This window comes from Poromitra crassiceps (genome assembly GCF_964638095.1).
Source record: "Poromitra crassiceps genome assembly, chromosome: 15".
NCBI lineage: Eukaryota > Metazoa > Chordata > Actinopteri > Beryciformes > Melamphaidae > Poromitra > Poromitra crassiceps.
In genome coordinates this window covers 30,181,012-30,203,962 of record NC_139634.1, presented here as the reverse complement: position 1 = coordinate 30,203,962, position 22,951 = coordinate 30,181,012, and the positions used below count along the sequence as shown (strand labels likewise).

At 48.0% G+C, this 22,951-nt stretch overlaps 2 protein-coding genes across 6 annotated transcripts in view; one reads left to right on the top strand and one right to left on the bottom strand.

Moving 5' to 3' along the window:
* fgf13a (fibroblast growth factor 13a) overlaps positions 1-12,765 on the top strand; it is a gene marked incomplete at its 5' end in the record, with an annotated part of 181,014 nt that extends 168,249 nt beyond the window's left edge. For all 4 annotated transcript variants that reach the window (XM_083652029.1, XM_083652028.1, XM_083652030.1 and 1 more), the window contains 2 exons: positions 7,879-8,077; positions 12,515-12,765. In XM_083652029.1, coding sequence (XP_083508155.1) covers positions 7,879-8,077; positions 12,515-12,651 — 336 coding nt within the window. In that variant the 3' untranslated portion in view covers positions 12,652-12,765. The remainder of the gene's footprint in view (positions 1-7,878; positions 8,078-12,514) is intronic.
* Positions 1-22,951, bottom strand: part of tm9sf5 (transmembrane 9 superfamily protein member 5) — a 393,430-nt gene that overhangs the window by 108,364 nt on the left and 262,115 nt on the right. The window lies entirely within an intron of this gene.

Genomic DNA, 22,951 nt, shown 5'->3' with positions numbered 1-22,951 from the left:
TTTAATAGCGTTTTCAACACAAAGTGGTTTCATTCGTAATTGGCACACAAGACACCACAGCTGCAACTGGTTGGCCTAATTAGTAGGCTAGTGGTTGCTGACAAAAGGCTCTTATCAACTGATTAATCCAGGTGTGGCAGAGCAGCGGTCGGTTGTCGAGAAATAATGACCGGTGAATATTGTTGATTGACCAATCAGAATCGAGTATTCGAGAGAGCCGTGTTCTAAAGAGAGATATTGTACCCCCTTAAAGGAAACAAAAAAATAGTGGCATTACTTCTTGGTATTTCCAGTCGCACTTTTGTGACTGAATCAATATGCGTATTCTTTTCAAATAGTCATTCGTTATAATCTTCCTGTCCAATGCAAAAAATTAATGAATAAAAAAAAATTAAATTATATAGTATGTTGCATGGTTACCAGGGAAACCGGTATGCAGGTATGCAGTGCTTTCACAAAGATTAGGAAGGATTACACATAAATAGACCATGTCTAACAGGCAATGAACACCAGATGCGTTACGGATCCGGTAAAACTGCCAGATCGACTCTCGCCCATGTTAATTGATGCACGATACATGCGGTACGGAAAAAATTACACACCTGTTCTATTTTTGTCGGATCCCACATACGTCTGACAGATTACATGAGTGTGGGTCTGTTCGCAGCCGTACCAGAGCCATACCGCATCTGTTCCGGAGCTGGTGGACATTAGCCTTAATTCTTTCAAAAAGCCTTTGGGACATGTGAACAGAGTGTACACGTGTACAATACTTGTCACTTTCTGATTCACCTGATAATGAATCCTTCGATCTCTTCATTTCAAGATCTTCTTTGTACTTTCTTTTACTAAGTAAGTAGCATTTGGGGGCCCTTAGTATTTACGGAGCAGCCACATCATCTGCTTCTCCAGCCCTCCTGTTAGTTTGCAGCTTAGCTAAGAGGCGGGACCCACAGGTTGTGAGAGGCGGGACCCACAGGTTGTGAGAGGCGGGCGGGTCCCACAGGTTGTGAGAGGCGGGGCCCACAGGTTGTATCCCCATAGAGGCAGCATGTCACCCCCTGGCTGTCACACATCAGCTTTGTTTCTGTTACCACCTTTTGTCTGCCATCTTCTCTCTGTGCAAGGCCTGGCTGAGAGAGGATGGATGGATGACTGAGTCCATGATGAGTGTGGTTGTGAACTACTGAAGGTTCAGCCTGAGATTCTGCATCCAGGATGGAATCAATGTGGCTGAGAGAAGGCTTGATAGGCTGTGGTAGGAATCGATGATAGGTTGCTCTTTTTGCAGGCTCAGAAATAATGGGTCTTGTAACATTTTCCGAATAAGGTCCACTCTTTTTATATTGCATGGTTTGGATCTGTTTCATGGTTTGTCAATGCGTCGAGGCAAACGCACATCGCCGGGCGCAAACCTCCCGCCTCATGTCTTGTGAAGCCGTATTCCCCGCGCACACGGAGGGTGACGCCGTTATGAAAAGAGGACATGCTGTTATTGATGACTGCCGGGGTTGATGGTGACACGTTGTTTGTCATGATCTCACAGTGGGCTTGATGGTGACATGTTGTTTGTCATGATCTCACAGTCGCTCCTCGGGCCCAGGGACACGTCATCCATCTTGCCACTGACACCCACCCAGGTGACGTTCTTTTAGCCAAAGTAGCACTGATACTGCAGCTTCACCCAGAGGCAGACCCTCCCTCTCTCTCTCTCTCTCTCTCTCTCTCCAAGGAAACTCCTCGCACTTCCCATTAGTTTAGCTTGTTGGCATTTTCAAATGTGTGTCCATTAGTGATGCGCGGGTCACCCAGAACCCGCTGGGTCCCGCGGGCTGGGCCGCCCCGCAGGCGGGCTGGGTTGGCAAATTATGAAAATATCGCGGGTGCGGGCGGGGCAGGCTTATAAATAATTTAGAGCAATGAAACACGCAGAGTAATTCACCTTAAAGACGTTAACTCTCTCTCACACGTAGGTACACACAATCAGACAGACTCCTGCTGCACTCTCTATAGCCTACATGGAGTAAATAAACGCTTCAATGAGGTAGCCTATGTGGTCTCAAAACAAACATTTTGGAAGGATTATTCGCTGTAATTATTATTTGAAGTGTCCATATAATGCCACCGCAGATTTTCTGTTGTGGACTCGATCAATTTGTCAACTTTACTGCAACGTGAGTAGGCTGTGAACAATTGAGTGCGCATGAGGTAATTAAAAGAAAGACAGCGAGTCTGGCCGTATCTGCAAGCCGTGTGCGCACCTGCTGCACTACATAGTAACCTACTACTGCAACATGGCCAATTGAGAGCGCATGAGGTAATTAAAAGAAATGGGGAAGAATAAGAACTGTTTCTGTAGCCTGCCTAGTGCCTACCTCTACCTGCTACCTCCATTTGAAACACGGGAAGCGTAGTGGGTCGCGCTATCTGAAGACCATGGATTAATTGAAGAAAGACCGACATGAAAGCAGCAGCGCAACTCATCCAGAGCAGGCCTAGGCTACAACTGTTGTCGCGCAGGGCAGCATGTGAGTGTCTGTGTGCGTGAGAGGGAGAGAGAGGGGGGGGAGAGAGACAGAGTTATTAGCTACTTTGCACACCTTGGAAGCTCTGCTGTGCTCCTCCTGCGTCCGGAGATATATTACATTAAATTGGCCATTGCGGGCTGCTGGGTTGGGCTGGGTTCGGAATTTTCAGATATTTTAACGGGGTGGGCGGGGCGGGCTGGCTCCAATGACGGGTTGGGTTGGGGCGGGCCTTAAAAAAACCTGACCCGCGCATCACTAGTGTCCATCCATGCGCTCGCATCATATAGTTGTGTGGGTGTGTGCAATGTTTGCATCTGTTTTCATTTGCAGAGAGACTGAGAGAGTGCATATTCTGTGCTAAGAAGAGAATCAAAATCATAAAGCCGATGAGAAGCCATAAAGAAATGAGAGCCATGGTTCTGCTGAGTAGCTTCATTCACCCCAGTGATGCCTCTCCCCCATGCACACACTGTCCCCCCCTCTCTCTTAGGGGGGACGCTCTCTTCTCTCCCCCATGCACACACTGTCTCCCCTCTCTCAGGGAGGGCGCTCTCTTCTCTCCCCCATGCACACACTGTCTCCCCTCTCTCAGGGAGGACGCTCTCTTCTCTCCCCCATGCACACACTGCCCCCCCCTCTCTCAGGGAGGATGCTCTCTTCTCTCCCCCATGCACACACTGTCTCCCCTCTCTCAGGGAGGACGCTCTCTTCTCTCCCCCATGCACACACTGTCTCCCCTCTCTCAGGGAGGACACTCTCTTCTCTCCCCCATGCACACACTGTCTCCCCTCTCTCAGGGAGGATGCTCTCTTCTCTCCCCCATGCACACACTGTCTCCCCTCTCTCAGGGAGGACACTCTCTTCTCTCCCCCATGCACACACTGTCTCCCCTCTCTCAGGGAGGATGCTCTCTTCTCTCCCCCATGCACACACTGTCTCCCCTCTCTCAGGGAGGACACTCTCTTCTCTCCCCCATGCACACACTGTCTCCCCTCTCTCAGGGAGGACACTCTCTTCTGTCCCCCATGCACACACTGTCCCCCCCTCTCTCAGGGAGGATGCTCTCTTCTCTCCCCCATGCACACACTGTCTCCCCTCTCTCTCAGGGGAGACGCTCTCTTCTCTCCCCCATGCACACACTGTCCCCCCTCTCTCAGGGGAGACGCTCTCTTCTCTCCCCCATGCACACACTGTCTCCCCTCTCTCTCAGGGGAGACGCTCTCTTCTCTCCCCCATGCACACACTGTCCCCCCCCTCTCTCAGGGGGGACGCTCTCTTCTCTCCCCCATGCACACACTGTCTCCCCTCTCTCAGGGGGGGGACGCTCTCTTCTCTCCCCCATGCACACACTGTCCCCCCCCCTCTCTCAGGGGGGGACGCTCTCTTGTCTCCCCCATCCACACACTGTCTCCCCCTCTCTCAGGGGGGGACGCTCTCTTCTCTCCCCCATGCACACACTGTCCCCCCTCTCTCAGGGGGGGACGCTCTCTTCTCTCCCCCATGCACACACTGTCTCCCCTCTCTCAGGGGGGGGACGCTCTCTTCTCTCCCCCATGCACACACTGTCCCCCCCTCTCTCAGGGGGGGACGCTCTCTTCTCTCCCCCATGCACACACTGTCTCCCCCTCTCTCAGGGGGGACGCTCTCTTCTCTCCCCCATGCACACACTGTCTCCCCCTCTCTCAGGGGAGAGCTCTCTTCTCTCCCCCATGCACACACTGTCTCCCCTCTCTCAGGGGGGGACGCTCTCTTCTCTCCCCCATGCACACACTGTCCCCCCTCTCTCAGGGGGGGACGCTCTCTTCTCTCCCCCATGCACACACTGTCCCCCCCCTCTCTCAGGGGGGACGCTCTCTTCTCTCCCCCATGCACACACTGTCTCCCCTCTCTCAGGGGGGGGACGCTCTCTTCTCTCCCCCATGCACACACTGTCTCCCCTCTCTCAGGGGGGGGATGCTCTCTTCTCTCCCCCATGCACACACTGTCCCCCCCCTCTCTCAGGGGGGACGCTCTCTTCTCTCCCCCATGCACACACTGTCTCCCCTCTCTCAGGGGGGGGACGCTCTCTTCTCTCCCCCATGCACACACTGTCCCCCCCCTCTCTCAGGGGGGGACGCTCTCTTGTCTCCCCCATCCACACACTGTCTCCCCCTCTCTCAGGGGGGGACGCTCTCTTCTCTCCCCCATGCACACACTGTCCCCCCTCTCTCAGGGGAGATGCTCTCTTCTCTCCCCCATGCACACACTGTCCCCCCTCTCTCAGGGGGGGGACGCTCTCTTCTCTCCCCCATGCACACACTGTCTCCCCTCTCTCAGGGGGGGGACGCTCTCTTCTCTCCCCCATGCACACACTGTCCCCCCCTCTCTCAGGGGGGGACGCTCTCTTCTCTCCCCCATGCACACACTGTCTCCCCCTCTCTCAGGGGGGACGCTCTCTTCTCTCCCCCATGCACACACTGTCTCCCCCTCTCTCAGGGGGGAGCTCTCTTCTCTCCCCCATGCACACACTGTCTCCCCTCTCTCAGGGGGGGACGCTCTCTTCTCTCCCCCATGCACACACTGTCCCCCCTCTCTCAGGGGGGGACGCTCTCTTCTCTCCCCCATGCACACACTGTCTCCCCTCTCTCAGGGGGGGGACGCTCTCTTCTCTTCCCCATGCACACACTGTCCCCCCCTCTCTCAGGGGGGGACGCTCTCTTCTCTCCCCCATGCACACACTGTCCCCCCTCTCTCAGGGGGGGACGCTCTCTTCTCTCCCCCATGCACACACTGTCTCCCCTCTCTCAGGGGAGACGCTCTCTTCTCTCCCCCATGCACACACTGTCTCCCCTCTCTCAGGGGAGACGCTCTCTTCTCTCCCCCATGCACACACTGTCCCCCCCTCTCTCAGGGGGGGACGCTCTCTTCTCTCCCCCATGCACACACTGTCTCCCCTCTCTCTCAGGGGGGACGCTCTCTTCTCTCCCCCATGCACACACTGTCTCCCCTCTCTCAGGGGGGGACGCTCTCTTCTCTCCCCCATGCACACACTGTCTCCCCTCTCTCTCAGGGGGGACGCTCTCTTCTCTCCCCCATGCACACACTGTCCCCCCCCTCTCTCAGGGGGGACGCTCTCTTCTCTCCCCCATGCACACACTGTCTCCCCTCTCTCAGGGGGGACGCTCTCTTCTCTCCCCCATGCACACACTGTCTCCCCTCTCTCTCAGGGGGGACGCTCTCTTCTCTCCCCCATGCACACACTGTCCCCCCCCTCTCTCAGGGGGGACGCTCTCTTCTCTCCCCCATGCACACACTGTCTCCCCTCTCTCAGGGGGGACGCTCTCTTCTCTCCCCCATGCACACACTGTCCCCCCTCTCTCAGGGGGGGACGCTCTCTTCTCTCCCCCATGCACACACTGTCCCCCCCCTCTCTCAGGGGGGACGCTCTCTTCTCTCCCCCATGCACACACTGTCTCCCCTCTCTCAGGGGGGACGCTCTCTTCTCTCCCCCATGCACACACTGTCCCCCCTCTCTCAGGGGAGACGCTCTCTTCTCTCCCCCATGCACACACTGTCCCCCCTCTCTCAGGGGAGACGCTCTCTTCTCTCCCCCATGCACACACTATCTCCCCTCTCTCAGGGGGGGGACGCTCTCTTCTCTCCCCCATGCACACACTGTCCCCCCTCTCTCAGGGGAGACGCTCTCTTCTCTCCCCCATGCACACACTGTCCCCCCTCTCTCAGGGGAGACGCTCTCTTCTCTCCCCCATGCACACACTATCTCCCCTCTCTCAGGGGAGACGCTCTCTTCTCTCCCCCATGCACACACTATCTCCCCTCTCTCAGGGGAGACGCTCTCCTCTCTTCCCCATGCACACACTGCCCCCACTCTCTCAGGGGGGACGCTCTCTTCTCTCCCCCATGCACACACTGTCCCCCCCTCTCTCAGGGGGGACGCTCTCTTCTCTCCCCCATGCACACACTGTCCCTCCTCTCTTAGGGGAGACGCTCTCTTCTCTCCCCCATGCACACACTGTCCCCCCCTCTCTCAGGGGGGACGCTCTCTTCTCTCCCCCATGCACACACTGTCCCCCCCTCTCTCAGGGGGGACGCTCTCTTCTCTCCCCCATGCACACACTGTCCCCCCCTCTCTCAGGGGGGACGCTCTCTTCTCTCCCCCATGCACACACTGTCCCCCCCTCTCTCAGGGGGGGCTCTATCTTCTCTCCCCCATGCACACACTCTCCCCCCTCTCTCAGGGGAGACTCTCTCTTCTCCTCACTGATTAGATTCTGCTCTGTAGACTCACCATCAAGCAGCTCAACAAATTGGACAAACTAAGGTGCAGAACACGGACACACCCAAAGACGCAGACGCCTGCCTCCAGGGAAATAAAGCTCAGCCACACTACTGGAGCATTAATGGCCAAATAGGCAGTGGAATCTAAAGCAAACAGACTGTAGGCGATGGAGAGAGAAGGTAGAGTGAACTATACAGTATGGAGTCAGCAAGAATAATGACAAAACCAAGCGCCTCTAAAGAGGCTCCAAGTTCCAGATTCGAGCCATGCTCCGTAGAACAGTCAGCTCATTATAGCAAATGAGACCAATGGGAGTACCTGGATATCATATATTTAAAAAAGTGCACAACGCAGACACACACACAAACACACACACACACACACACACACACACACACACACACACACACACACACACACACACACACACACACACACACACACACACACACACACACACACACACACACACACACACACACACACAGAAGTACACACAGATTCAATTTAAACCTGTTGGTGAAAGCACCTCGATGATTTAAGAAGAGGCCAACACTTAAATAATATGATGACAAGTGGAATGATCGTAATGGCCTCTCATGCCGAACGCCATCTTAAATACAGGGCACACGCCTCGGAAAGATAATGAATTGCCTCATATATAATTTAGAGCTGGGAGTGAAATCAGGATATTCGCTTTATCTCGCCTGTATGTTTTATTCATGCTTCTCGTTATCTGTCATATCACTGTTATCTATGCTATAAAGAGCTGCATTATTCACTGCTGTCAAATGGAATGGATCCCTTTGGAGTCTTGAATCCGGGCCGCGTGATAGATCCTGGATTCTTTTCCGTGTTTGAGCGTGCGGCACTGTGGCACTGTGCAGCGCGCCGCACCGCACCCTGCCGTTATTAAGTTGCACTCTCAAATAATGAACTATTATATTTCAGTCGCTGTCTCTGCCTGTGCGTTAAGAGGATGTCCAATACTGTTGAGAGACCTTGCTGATTACTGTCCAACCACTATCACACACTGTATCTGCATCTCTCTCTCTCTCTCTTTCCCCCTAGGAACACTTTACGCCGGAGTGCAAGTTCAAGGAGTCGGTGTTCGAGAACTATTACGTGACGTACTCCTCCATGATCTACCGCCAGCAGCAGTCGGGCAGGGGCTGGTACCTCGGTCTGAACAAAGAAGGAGAGATCATGAAGGGGAACCACGTCAAGAAGAACAAGCCAGCAGCCCACTTCCTCCCCAAGCCTCTGAAAGGTGAGCCAGCCTGCTGTTAAACGCTAGCGAGCGCTGCTGCCAGCAGGGCCACCAGGTAGTTTACTTTGAAGAGAAACTTCCTGCCAGCAGTGCCACCAGGTAGTTTACTTTGAAGAGAAACTTCCTGCCAGCAGTGCCACCAGGTAGTTTACTTTGAAGAGAAACTTCCTGCCAGCAGTGCCACCAGGTAGTTTACTTTGAAGAGAAACTTCCTGCCAGCAGTGCCACCAGGTAGTTTACTTTGAAGAGAAACTTCCTGCCAGCAGTGCCACCAGGTAGTTTACTTTGAAGAGAAACTTCCTGTCAGCAGTGCCACCAGGTAGTTTACTTTGAAGAGAAACTTCCTGTCAGCAGTGCCACCAGGTAGTTTACTTTGAAGAGAAACTTCCTGCCAGCAGTGCCACCAGGTAGTTTACTTTGAAGAGAAACTTCCTGCCAGCAGTGCCACCATGTAGTTTACTTTGAAGATAAACTTCCTGCCAGCAGTGCCACCAGGTAGTTTACTTTGAAGAGAAACTTCCTGCCAGCAGTGCCACCATGTAGTTTACTTTGAAGATAAACTTCCTGTCAGCAGTGTCACCAGGTAGTTTACTTTGAAGAGAAACTTCCTGCCAGCAGTGCCACCATGTAGTTTACTTTGAAGATAAACTTCCTGCCAGCAGTGCCACCAGGTAGTTTACTTTGAAGAGAAACTTCCTGCCAGCAGTGCCACCATGTAGTTTACTTTGAAGATAAACTTCCTGTCAGCAGTGCCACCAGGTAGTTTACTTTGAAGAGAAACTTCCTGCCAGCAGTGCCACCAGGTAGTTTACTTTGAAGAGAAACTTCCTGCCAGCAGTGCCACCAGGTAGTTTACTTTGAAGAGAAACTTCCTGCCAGCAGTGCCACCGGGTAGTTTACTTTGAAGAGAAACTTCCTGCCAGCAGTGCCACCAGGTAGTTTACTTTGAAGAGAAACTTCCTGCCAGCAGTGCCACCAGGTAGTTTACTTTGAAGAGAAACTTCCTGCCAGCAGGGCCACCGGGTAGTTTACTTTGAAGAGAAACTTCCTGCCAGCAGTGCCACCGGTAGTTTACTTTAAAGATTAACTTCCTGTCGCCGCCACCCAATCTATTGAGAAAGTTTCTCGATTATTCAACGACGCTAAACTTTTCTAGCTTTGAGGCTTGTTTGTGGAAATGGGCCTCCGTCCAGGGAGACCACTAGGTTTTCTCAGTGATTAAATGTGCCCGTTCCCTCTGTGCTTTCCGACCATGTGGGTATTCTATTTCTAAGGACGAAGAGAATTGCTGCTTCCCGGCCATTTAGCTTCCTCCTGCTCGGAGGTGGTGGCGTGGACCGCACCGTTCAGCGGGCGCTTCCAGCTGGTCTCACTCCATTGCAGAGCGAATATAGAACGAGGCGCAGCCATTGTCTGTGGCCAGAGGCAGCAGGAACGATATGCTTATATACTTTGAATAGAAGCGCCTGGCACTATATTTTACAGGCGGGGAGGGGCGGGTTCTGTTTTCTCTGTTGAAAAGGCCATGGTCCTTTCATCTCCAACAAGACAAATTTACCTGTCAACAGAGGAGAGAGAGAGAGAGAGAGAGAGAGAGAGTGTGTGTGTGTGTGTGTGTGTGTGTGTGTGTGTGTGTGTGTGTGTGTGTGTCTGTGTGTCTGTGTGTCTGTGTGTCTGTGTGTCTGTTTTCAGTTCAGTCGGATGAAAGCAGTGCAGTCAGATGAAATTCTGTTTGAGTGAGAAAGGAACCGCTCGCAGCACAAAACACTCGAGCAATGAGGGGGGGGGGGGAGAGAGGGCAATTTCTTTCGTTCGATTGTTGATCGACGGGTTGTTTCTCCGTTTGGATCTGTCACATTTGGCTCCGTTTGTGGTTTTGCTACATCCTCTTTTTGTCTCCGCACATCACTGATGCCGCCCAGCACCGTCAAGTAATTACCGCTGTCTAAATAAACAAGTGAAAAGATCACAAGTGGTGAATCCAATGCAAGCATATGGTGTTATTATAGTAGGGTCAGTCAGTATTAGATACAAGGTTGGCTGATACAAAGATCTGCTATCATTCATCATCACATTGAACTGGATGGTAATCAAGATAAAATAAGATAATAATAATAATAATAATAATAATAATAGCATTCCCTCATTTGTTTCACATCTCATTTTGTGAAAGATTTATTTTCTATCATTACTTTAGATCCCAGAATTGTATCCTTATTTCATCCCAATATGATTAAGAGAATAAATGATCATATTGAATGATCAACAGTATTATTATTATGAACAGTATTATTATATAGTCTGGTGGCGGTGCTGAATAGAAAAAGAAGCCATACATATTCTATATATGTGGAGATGGATCACACCGTGGCATTCTACTTCATCGCAGAGGCTTTCATGAGTTGGATACAACACCATTATAAAGCCTGCTAATTCACATTTTATGCCAGCCATCATTTTGCAAAAAATAGGCGAAATGGTAGATATCTCATTTTGGAGAGAAATTCTTCATGAGCCAGTGGGATGCTGCTGCGCCTGGTGGAGCTCCTCCAGCCTGCAGCTTATTAAGAATCCGTGTCTGCCTTCTGAGATCACTATAATAGCTTTTCTCTTCCATTTAAGAGAGCATCCAGCGGCTCTCAAACACATTTAAGAGCGATAGCCAGAGAGCGATTGCCTTCCCTTATGCTGAGAGAGAAGTAGAGAGAATGAGTAAGAGATGTAAGAGACGCTGGACGAGAATATTAATATCTCAAAGAGATCAGGTGGCTTTCAGCTGCCCTTTGTCTATTTGATCCAAAACCACAAGCACTTTGTGTAAAAGTAAATCCAAAATGACATAATTAAATGTAACGATTAAGTTGGCTCTACCACCCGAAGATGTTCAACATTCTCAGTTTCTCTCAGTTTACTCAAACGTTTAATTATACAGCAATGCGGATTATTTACAGAATATTTTATGTAGACAAAATTGCAGCTGTAGCGCTAATAGTGCTTTGCAGCTTTGTAAAGGGAAAAAGAAAGGGAGGGAGCGAAAGAGAGAGAAAATAAAGGAGAAATGGTTCCAGCAGCTCATATAGATTCAGAGACAGTGGCGTTAGGAGGGCACCAATTAAGAAGCTGTCTCTGCACTGGCAACAGTGTCTCCAGCAGCAGCCACTCCTGTCCTGTCTGCCCCTCTCAGACCACCGCAGCCTCTCCTCCGCTCTTCCTCTGGCTGAAGCGTTTGTGCAAGACGTGCAGTCATGTCATGTGTCATTCAACCCCCAAACAGGAAAGTCCTCTTCCAGTAAAACGCCTCCTAGAAGTCATGATGCATCACCACAAAGAGCCGCCTTCAGTATCTGTCACTGAAAGGATCGGTACACACAGACGGAGAGATGGAACAAACATGAAGCGACGGATGATTGTTAACGCAGATGGCGATGTAAAGATGCAAAAACATCGATGTAGCATGCTCCTGAGTCCTGAGGTCAGCCGTCTACCATTATAATCACGCGATACCTTCGCTAACAAGCCAGGTATCGATCATCAGCAGTTTCCCATTGAAGTCGTGCTATTGATTGATGTGTGTACATAGGGATGCTCTGTGCATTGCTGCTGTAGCTCAAAATGCTAGGCTAAGGGAAGTGTCGGCAGGACTGGCTTTGCTGTTTCAGCCGCCCGCCTCCCTAAGGAGCGCACATCAAACAGCATCTGAGCAGAAGGATGTGGACTGCATCCTGAAACCAAACCCGGCGTGAACCTCAGATTACCACAGATGATAATTCTTCTGGAAAGTGGCTGCTGAGACAAGAATGGGCCATTGCTGCGCACACAGCAGAGATGAAAGCACAAGCAGCTGCTGAATTTATAATGCCATGCTGACATGCTGCCATGCTGCGGGTATACGGGCAGTTTCTGCCCTCAAAGCCAACCTGCCTGTGTTCCTGCCATTCTGCTGATGATGATGATTTGCCATTAGAGTCACTGCAGAACGGAATAGAGTGGAGTTGAACTAAGCAGACTATTCTTCTATTTTGTAGGGCTGCCTGCAACTGCAACTAATGATTATTATTTTTTATTGCCGATTATTTTCTCAATTAATCGATTAGTTGTTTGGTCTATAAACTGTCAGAAAATGGTGAAAAATGACGATCAGTGTTTCCCAAAGTCTTGTTTTGTCCAGCCCAAAGATATTCAGTTTTGATGTTTGTTTGTTTTTTCTTAAAAAAAAATCACTCAAACCGATTAATGGATTATCAAAATAGTTGGCGGTTATTTTAATAGTCGACAACTAATCGATGAATCGTTGCAGCTGTATTTTGTTGTTTCTTAATAGACTATGAATCACAGTTCCTCTTTCCATTATCGTTGGTCTAATCATTAGACCGACGACAATGGTGACTGATGTGTGTGTACGTGTGTCTGACGGGCACTCTGTCTGTGTCTCTCCAGTGGCCATGTACAGAGAGCCCTCCCTCCACGACTTGACAGAGTTCTCCCGTTCCGGCAGCGGCACGCCCACCAAGAGCCGGAGTGCCTCAGCGGTGCTCAACGGAGGCAAAGCCGTGAGCCAGAACGAGTCCACGTAGCCCGGCCACCAGACCCAGGCCGCCAGATCCAGGCCTGGGGGGCAGAACGAGTCCACATAGCCCGGCCGCCAGACCCAGGCCTGGGGCAGAACCACCAAACCTTACCTCCAGCAGAGCATGAATCCAAGCAGACTGCTACGACGACAAACCACACCCACTCAACCACCCAGCCACCCACCACCAGTCACAATCCAATACATCCTCGATCAAGTCTTTGTTTCCTCCACAACACAACATCAATAGTAAGAAAATAACACCACATAAACCATCCTGGACTTGAAAAAATAATAATATGAAAGATGACTTTCTTTTTTGGGCTTGCCATTTCTTCCGTCTCTTGGTCACTCTCATTTGGTCGAAGGCCGCATACGAGTTAGCTCATCTTTAAGTTGTTTTATTTTCCTTTACTTCCTTGTGGACAATATCTTGTCTTCTTTAGGTCATGTAGACACCAACCACTCGTGCATCTGTCAGACAGGGACAGGGAGGTGGATGGGTAACGGTGCTGGTCTACAAGGCTGCAGAGGTACAGTAGAGCACACCCCTGTCCTCTGTCTCATCCATGCTTCTGTGAATACGAAGCCTACAACCTCCCTGGTGGGGCACAGCATCGCACTGCTGGGGCTGCAGCCCGCCAGACGGTAGCGCTCCTGCGTCCTAGTGCCCACACGCTCAGAGGCTGAGCGCTCTAGCATGGGAAGATAAAGCCTACAGTACGTTCAGCTGACCTGACACATGAGGGACAGCGTGGCTCCTGCGTTTCATTTGATTTTCTCTTTGTTTTTTGTTTTCGGAGATGCCACAGCTGCACCTTGCTTTTGCTAATTTTCCGAATTAGCCGAGAGCTTTTTATTCGTTAATGGGTTTTGTTCCCCCCCGCCCCCTCGTTCTCTTCCCTCGCCCCCGCCCTCGTCAGTATTTTGTGTTTTCGTTGCTGTTTCACCATCGAGAGGCGTTCCAGCACACCAAAGACAGAACTGAAAGAGTGTCCCTTTAAAGCCGTTGAAAACCAAGCCAGTATAGAGGCGGAGCTGGAGTTTTTTTTTTTCTTCTTCTAATGTACATTTGTCGACGGGAGAAAGCAAAGTGTTTGAGGAAAAGAGAAACGATGGAAGGAGGAAGGGATGTTTAGACACATGAGTTGGCAGCGGGCTCGGTGTTCTCCTGCTTTTCGCTGATGCGCTCTGAGAAAGCGGTATGAAACGACTGTTCCGTGTCCCCATCCCCTTCTGTCTCTACCGTGTCCCACACACACACACACACACACTGTCTCCGTGCTCTGTTTCCTCCCCCTGTGTTTGTGTTGTACCTCGACTCGCCCCCGCCCGCCACCCTCTTTTGTGGACTTAATTGACTGATTCAGTTCACCATAGGAAGGTGGTGTGAGCCCCCTTCCCAGGATGCTTGTCATGTGTTTGAGTAACTTATTGTGGTGACAATTTTCTATATTTAAAAAAATAATACTGTGGACTTTTACTGTAGGTGGCTTAACATTTTATAGGATATGTCATATTTGTAAAAGTGAAAAAACACAAAAAAAACACAATACAGTATAAAAAAAATAACATTTTCCCTTTCTTGCACAGGGCATGTACAAACACAATTATGTACAAAAAGGACCCTTTTTGTGGGCTGTGTACTCTTTCCCTTCAGCTACATAACTTCTTTCTGGTACATGCTTCTGGGAGGCGTCCTTCTCGTCTTCTGGTTTCCTCCAGAGCTGGTTTTTCTTAGGTGAACCTGTCTGTTGCATGATGGAAGAAAGCAGGGAGATTCTGGTCTAGAGCTGCATGATGTTAGGCTATGTGTATTAAACCCATGTTGGATCATGTGTTCCAAACTACCAGGCTAAATCTGATCAAAACAACATGTACAGACAGACGCCGTGGCTGTCTGATACCTTCCAGTTGTTTATTATTTGTTGTATACACAAAATGCACTGAATAAAATGTTTATATTAAGATATACTTTTAAAATGCGTCAGGCTTTCTTTCTTTGTCACATCAATTCCCCTTGTGCATGTAATCAACCTGCTCTATATGATTTCATCCTTCAGGCACGGCAAATATAGTAACGATGGGGATGTGGGCGTTTGATTTTGGTTGCAGGACGGTTGGTGGGGGTGGGGTGGACTGCACTGGGTGCTGTATTATGGTATGATAAGCCCTTCTATCTTGAGGAGCTACTAGTCTGACTCCATCTCTCCTGTCTGCGGACACAGATGAATTACCCACAGGCAGGATGGGCTTTTAATTGCCTTCGGAGTCCAGGCTGATAGGCTGGCTCTTCTATCTGATGAAGCCATCTCTCTGTTGGATTGAAAAGCTGAAGAACAGACACCTGGAAATAACTCCACTGATGTGGACAACTGCACGTCTGTATGAGCGCACCCTTGACACACTAACGGAAGACCTCTTTTAAATGTCTTCCATTTGTGGCTGTAAAAATGACCCACGTCCTGTCTGCCTGCCTGACATAATTATCCCCACACAAAGGACACACTCGAGTTTGATGAGCAAAACCTGTGGCAGAACCCTTTAATGCAATATGGTCTTTGCACATACAGAGAGGACGTGTCGTGACATGGAGGAATAACGACGTGATCATGAGCCCTTCAGTGCCGACACAAGATGGGTAAGGATGATTTGAATGATGGCACGACACAGAGTTAACCTACTTGCGGCTTTGTTAAAAAGGGCAGCTCTCGCTCTCACCCTCTCCTTCATCTTGGGAAGAAGCACTTCCACTAATGAGAGATTTGCTCCATAATCATCACTGCGCTCGGATTGTCGCCCACGGTGCGTGTCAGGAAGGATAATGGTAAAGGGTGTCAAAATGTCACACACACACATCCAGCCATGTAGGAAAAAAGGCAAACTGACTGCAGTAATTGTCGTAGTGAGAGACCAGTAGAGTAATGGAAAGTACCATTATTGAGGTTTTTCTGAAATGTTCTACATTGGTACATTACTTGGTGTTCCGTAAAATTTGTAAGTGCAGGTCTCAATGCCCAGTGTTCATAGGATTCCGTTCAGTTTGAAAATCTATTAAATCCTATTCCGACGTTCCCATGAAGCCAAATCCATAATGCATCTTTGTGAATTTGGTGTTGTCCACTTTCGGCAAGTCAATAGCGATGTTCTTTTCGGGTCATAACTTTGATGACTGCCCCTGAGTTATTGCACTAAGCATTTGAACCAAAGTGGGAGTGATACAGTTTGCGTGCGAATGGATCATTTTAAAGACTGAATTTGACAAGCATTATGAATAACAATGTGCCTTCTTAATTGCTATATCGTTTCTAGATTTAAAGCATTGACACATTAGCTGGAAAGCCTGGTAAATACGGCACGGTAAATGATCAAACGTACAGTGCTATGCCAAGTCAAGTTTCAATTAGACTGGAAGTAAGTGGCAATTTATTAGGCTACTGGTTCTGGGATTTTTTCTTATGATAAACTCTGTAATTGTCAAAGCAAAAAACAACAACAACAACACTTCCGTCATTGACTGAAGTCAAATTCATTTAACCCAAGAAAATAAAAAATCCTTACAGTCTCCTACAGATATGTGCCTGACTCATGTCCATTTTGTACAATACAATGCAATACAAAGCTCTTCATCCTTCACCTGGCTGATCTCCATTCTGAAGTCGACTGGGTGGGATAGAGGAAGCATCACTTTGCTCTGTGGCCAGCAGACAGAGACAGCAGGAAGACTAATAGGCCTCTGTAATATGGGCCCTGATATGAGCGACTTCATTGTTCATGTAGTTTGACACCTTCCTACTCCCCTCATTTCCTCTCGCCCGTCTCCAGGCTCCATTCATTAAATGGGACAGTTCAATTCATTAAGGAAGGCTGCTCGCCTTGTTCGGAGACGGCTTTCATTCTCTATGGTATGCCTCTCTTCCTCTGTTTCTTCCTCTCTGTCTCTCTCTCTTCCTCTGTTTCTTCCTCTGTCTCTCTCTCTCTTCCTCTGTCTCTCTCTCTTCCTCTCTCTCTTCCTCTCTGTCTCTTCCTCTCTCTCTGCCTCTCTGTCTCTTTCGTTCACTGACCAATCAGCTATTCTGCCCTTCACTTGGCCACATTAATGACTCTTCAAGCACGGAAAAAGAGCAGATGCAAATCCTGAGGGTGTGTTTAAAAAATACACACACACACACGCACACACACACACACACGCACACGAGCGCGCACATACACAAATGCACACGTCAAGCGCAGCTATTGCCGCTCTAGTGTGCAAGTTCTTTGTGAGATGAGTCGTGATCATGTGTCAGGAATCAGGCTGAGCTGATGGAGCTGTGATGTATGATGTGATGGCTGTGTGTGTACCTGACACTTTCTCACTGCCATCACAGACTGACCGGCCTCATCGCTCTCTCTACTTTATTTTTCCTTCTTTCCTTCATCCATCTTTCCCGCCTCTCCCTCACGGTCACATTTGCTACTTTAATTCCCAGTGCCACATACTTTATACTTTATAGACATAAATTGTATGGAAAATTCCAGAGCAGGCGGGCTCACCTACGTGTCTGTCTGTCTGTCTGTCAGCTGACTTTTCTTCCTTGAGACTAAAAGCTAAAACTATAATCTCATCCCATTTCCCACTCATGTATTTTTCATGTGCCTTAATATTTCATAGGTTCCCCCCCCCCCCCTGTTAATTCTCAAAGATGTAATATAACCAATCTTTGTTCTACAGATGTTGAATCTTTGTTGCCCTTATATAACTCTTTACTTACAGGCCAAGCAGCCCAGTTTCCTTTATTTTTTATTTTTAATAGCAACGTTTTGGACCAACGTTGTTACAATTTCGGCTCCAAAATTGTATAAAGGTCACTTTTTTCAGGGGGTCTCCGACCCCACAGTCCCCTTTAACCTCTCCCAGACCCTAAACCTAAGCTCTCCTCAGACCCTAACCCTAAACCTAACCTCTCCCCAGACCAATGCCCCAGGCCCTAACCATAAACCTAAAACATTACCATTTTACAATTTTGGAGCCGAAATTGTAACACAGCAACGTTGGTCCAAAACGTTGCTATTTTACAATTTTCTGTGAGACTGTGTTGCAGCAAGAGGTCTGTGTTTTACAGAAAATAATTCCCCACCTGTCAGTCAAAAAGTCGGGCGCATGAAATTGCTGTGATTATGGAACAAGTTGAAACGATTTGCTCCTTTGCATTTTCCACAAGATTTAATATACAGCAACCGAGTTAAGTGGAGCTTCCCAGAAATATTGATATTTTTACAACCTTCGGAAGAGGAACACGACTGAATTTAATTGGCTGACTGGCGCAGAAACCTCCCACGAGGGGCAGCTGCATCTCTCATTTACGTCTTCAACATCTCCCTGCTCCTTCTCAATGTCTCTCTTTCCCTCAAAGTCATTCTCGTGGAACAGGCCCATTCCCTCGACAGTGATGTGTTATTATCAGCTGAAAGGGGCCAATGAAGATTTTGTTGGGCGCCGGTGCAGCCTACTGATCAGTAACAGCTTGCCGAGTTCATAAAGAGCTTGAGGGTTGTTTTTCACTGAGCCCTGGAAATCCACTACAGCAAAACAAACAGAGGGGAACCAGCCAGGGTGTGAAATAAATTTCAGGCTAATATATTAATTGCCTAGTTATTATTCGGCTCCAACACACTGGAGACATACTAAGCTTGAGCAACACACTGGAGACATACTAAGCTTGAGCAACACACTGGAGACATAGTAAGCTTGAGCGAGTGGCAGAGGAGAGACAGAAAAGGAGGCAGAGGAGATGGAAATGGGGGAAGAAAGGCTTAACAGTGTGATCAATAAATTGACACCCAGCAAGCGAGAGGAACCAAAGGTGTGCAGAAGATCTCCCGGGGAGAACACACAGGAAGTGAGTGGCATTTGAGTTGAGTTATTGTGTAAAAAACTGTGAGCAGAGCTGGCAAATGATGTCTGGGTTTCCAGGGGAAACAAAACAAAACCAAAAAAAGGGCAAATTGGGTGACAGCAGTTACAGACACGGGCCAACTGGCACTGTACAATCCTTCAAATGACTTGAGAAATACTTGTCAAGGTGTTAGGATATGATGAAACTGAATGCAATGCAAACATGGGGGTAAAGTGTCAGTCCTGCCAGTCCATCTCCAATACCACAGTGCGAGTCTGTCTAAATAGAGAGTCTGCCGCCGTCTGTCCCTGCAGCGACCTCTCACTCCATCCTCCCCAGCGAGGCCCCGGTTGGCACCGAGAAGGCAGTGAAGCTTCATCTGAACAGATTAGCCTGAGCAGAGAGAGCGTCTCACACTCCTTATCAGTCCCACGAGCACATCAGAGCGCCAGGGGCCGGAGGAGAAGACGGATAAGGCTCACTGCCCGCACCGTGATAACATCCACCACCAATAGTAACACACACACACACACACACACACACACACACACACACACACACACACACACACACACACACCACTGTTTCCCTCCATCAGAGGTGCAATACAGCTGGTCACGTCAGACTCCTGCTTCTTCATCAGGCTGTAGGTGAGTGGAACGTGTCTGTCTGTCTGTCTATCTGTCTGTCTGTCTGTCTGTCTGTGTGTGTGTGTCTGTCTATCTGCTTGTCTGTCTGTCTGTCTGTCTGCCTGTCTGTGTGTATCTGTCTATCTGCTTGTCTGTCTGTCTGTCTGTCTATCTATGGAAGTGTGTGTGCTAGTTTCTCTCTCATTTCTCTATGGTTGAGAGTGCATGTAGAGAGGGAATTGTTGAAAATTATGCAAATGCATGCTCGCGTATTCAGAGCAAAACACCGTGTGCAAGTTCAAAGAAGGACACGACTTCTCCTAGTAGCACTCAAAGGGATGGTATCACTTCTCAAGAGAAGAAAACACAGCTGCTGATTTGTAGCTAGAAACCATTCAGAAACTGAAGACTGGGAAGTTGCATCATTGTAGATGTGTGTTTTTTCATGACATCACAACATTCAATCCATTATCTTTTTTTATTGATAACAGACCTTGAGCACAAAGCATTAAAAAAATAACATAAAAGCAGAATGAAAATGTATTAATTAATGCCCTTTGTGTAGATTGAGCAACCTTTGAGCAACTAATGATCTTTCTTCCCGCAGCTACAGTATGAGTCATATAGAGGTCTGCTGCGCTCCTGGACCTCCTGGGCTCTGGTATCTGAGATCCTACTGTGACACTGTTGTGCGAGTCACACCATTATGTCAAAGATGACGTCATTTTCTGCCTCTGTTGCTTATAACCAGATGAGGAGTAATTACACGTACACATTTGAAATATAATTGGTTGATGCAGCACTGCACAATCAAAGCCTGAAAGGGTTTTGACCAGCTGACGAGTGACCACATATCCAGGTCTCAGCCAGGAAAATCAGATTAACATGATTATAATCCAGACAAAGAGCCCAACCCATTATTTTAATGAATAATCCCCAGCTAATAACCTTGAAGAGCAGCTTTAGACAGCCTATCTGTCATTGGTTATTAATTCTAATATGATAATAATAGGGAGAAAACAAACTATATTTTTTATTTTTGTTTTTTATTGTGTTCTAGCCTTGAAATACCAACCGAGGTTACCAACCGAGTTTCTGAATGTGCATTCCACTGTTCATCCGAGGAGCTAACCTCAAAGGGGCTTATACTCAGTGTGAAGAGCAGCTATGTCACAGGATTTTCACTCTATTTAGATTTGAGAGAGATTTTAGATTTACCCTCTCCTCAAGAGGTCAGCAGTGAGTATTTAAGGCCCCATGAATGTCTTCATCTTCTGCATAAACCATAAGACACTTTCCTCCTCTTGCCCAATCTGTTCAGAAAATAGTCTGCAGATCCTTTGGACAAAGACTGTCAATATTGCGAGAGATGCCAAACTGCATTAAGAAACAACAATGACTGTAAACCTATGTCTCAATCTATTTGATTTGTCTATTCTTTTATGGCATAAAATTGAGCTATCAATAATAAAAGTCATTCTCAACATCTTCAGCAGTCAAGTCCAGATTCACTTGGAAATACTGTAGAGAAAGAACGTGGACGTTTCAATTAATGAAAGCAAACACTACATGTAGGCTGTAGCTATTGTGTATAAATATATAATCTAGAAATAGTACTTCTGGGTGAGTGCTTTCTTATCTTGTATTGAAACAGTTTTCTTTTCTTAGTGTCAGGGGAAATGGAATATTACATTTCAATTTAGACCTGTAATTTTTTGATTGGATTACATATTCATCTGAGTGAGAGGTCAGAAATACGAGTATATTGCCTTTTCTCCCTTGAAAGGGCACATGTCACCGTACAAAACTCACCAGAAATGAGTTTTTAAAAGCTGATTTTCAAAAATGTCTCCCGATGCCCCCCCTTCCCCGGGGGCCCCACTATAGCATGTGGGCAAGTGCCCTTTTCAACATTAATTTCATGGCATTTGTGCTTTGTTAGAGAGTTCACAGTGAAAAGAGACAGAAAGGACTGAACAAGCCCATCTTTCATAAGCAACAACGATTCCACTTCAAACCCAAGGCATTATTTACATGGCAGGTGCATAGCCAACTGACCCATAGTCCAGAAGTTTGCCCGTGCCTCTTCTGCATTGGATTTCTTCATGAAAGAGAGCGCCCTTTATTGAGGAAAGGCTAAAAGCCAGAGACCCCCGGTCAGGAGGAATCTTCAGTTAACCTTTGACCCCTTCCCCTTTCCCCAAAAAATGTATTAAAGACACTATGTTTACAGTAATGTCATGGAGGGAATGTTACATGAAATACTTTTACCATGTATGTTGTACTTTGTTTATCCCAAATAAATTCAAATCAAATCAAGTCTCAGTGTTTCCTACAGTATTTTATTGTGAATCTTGCCTCCACATCCCCGAGTTGTATGTGTGTGTGTGTGTGTGTGTGTGTGTGTGTGTGTGTGTGTCTGTCTGTCTGTCTGTCTGTCTGTCTGTCTGTCTGACTGACTGACTGACTGACTGACTTAGTGTCTGTCTGTCTGTCTGTCTGTCTGTCTGTCTGTCTGTCTGACTGACTGACTGACTGACTGACTTAGTGTCTGTCTGTCTGTCTGTCTGTCTGTCTGTCTGTCTGTCTGACTCTGTTTATCTCCCCAACGGGTTGGCCAAACAATTTGAAACTACACATTGGCCTTAAGCATTGGCTTAGGCAGGGACTGATTTCATTTCTCCAAATGTAAGCTGTTTTGGTGCACACATCCCAGCGCGCCACGCACATCCCCGACGGGCATGGACTATTATTGCTATAAAAATAAATATTACTATATAAATAAACTATCATTTGACAGAGACACTAAATAATTTTAGACATAGAAAACCTCAGTGAGAATGACACTCATTCTAGAGGGAAGAACCTCCAATCACTTGTGTTATGGCAGGATACGCCCTTGTGACTTTCTGATTGGTTTTCGGACTGAGGGGGGTGGAGCTTACAGCTTACCACTTCCATTGAGGAAGTAGAAGAACGACTTCAGGGTAAAGCTGCTAGAGGTTACATGGATGGGAGCACATGGCTGCGAGGAGCCATTTTGTGACTGTGTGGTGAAGCTCCCAGCAAGATGGCATCTGACTAAATGCTGTGATATGGACAAGAACGGAAGTTTCCCCTTTTGTTTGGAGTTGTGTCTGCGTCTTGTATGTCTACTGAACTACCAAACAGACACAGGAGTAAAGTGCCAGATGATCCGAGAAGACGGGCTGGCCGAAGACGAGCGATTGGATCAGTGTCAGAGAAGCTACTGGGCCCTGTTAACAAGTAAGCTACCACACTCACCTTATCAGTCCCAAATGCACTTTTCGTTGCTAAATATTTTCATGGTGGATAAGGCTGCTGGAAGCCATAGACAAACGAGATAAAGCCTTCATATTAAAGGGATAGTTCCCATTTTTTAAAGCCTAGGCCTATTTGCTATACTTACTTACCAATGATGATGTTGATTGGTAGAGTTCTTTCTCTTGCTGTTCATCATAGTAGCTCTGGAAAGTTCCTGGCTGACCACAGTGCACACAAAGTACATTTCAGAGAGCTCTTGTATGCCTTGTAGTTGTACATACAGGAGCGTGACCCCATTGAGCTTGCATTCTACCAATCAACAGCATCATTGCTAAGTAGCCAATAGGGCTAGGCCTTAAAGAATGGGAACTATCCCTTTAATGATGCCCAGGGCTTGTATCTGCCGTCACAACTGCAATACAGTTTGCATATGCTTCCATTATTTTACTATTTCTGTACCTTATTTCTCCAATTGGATTTACTTCATTAATTTAATTCAACTCCCGGTCTCCCA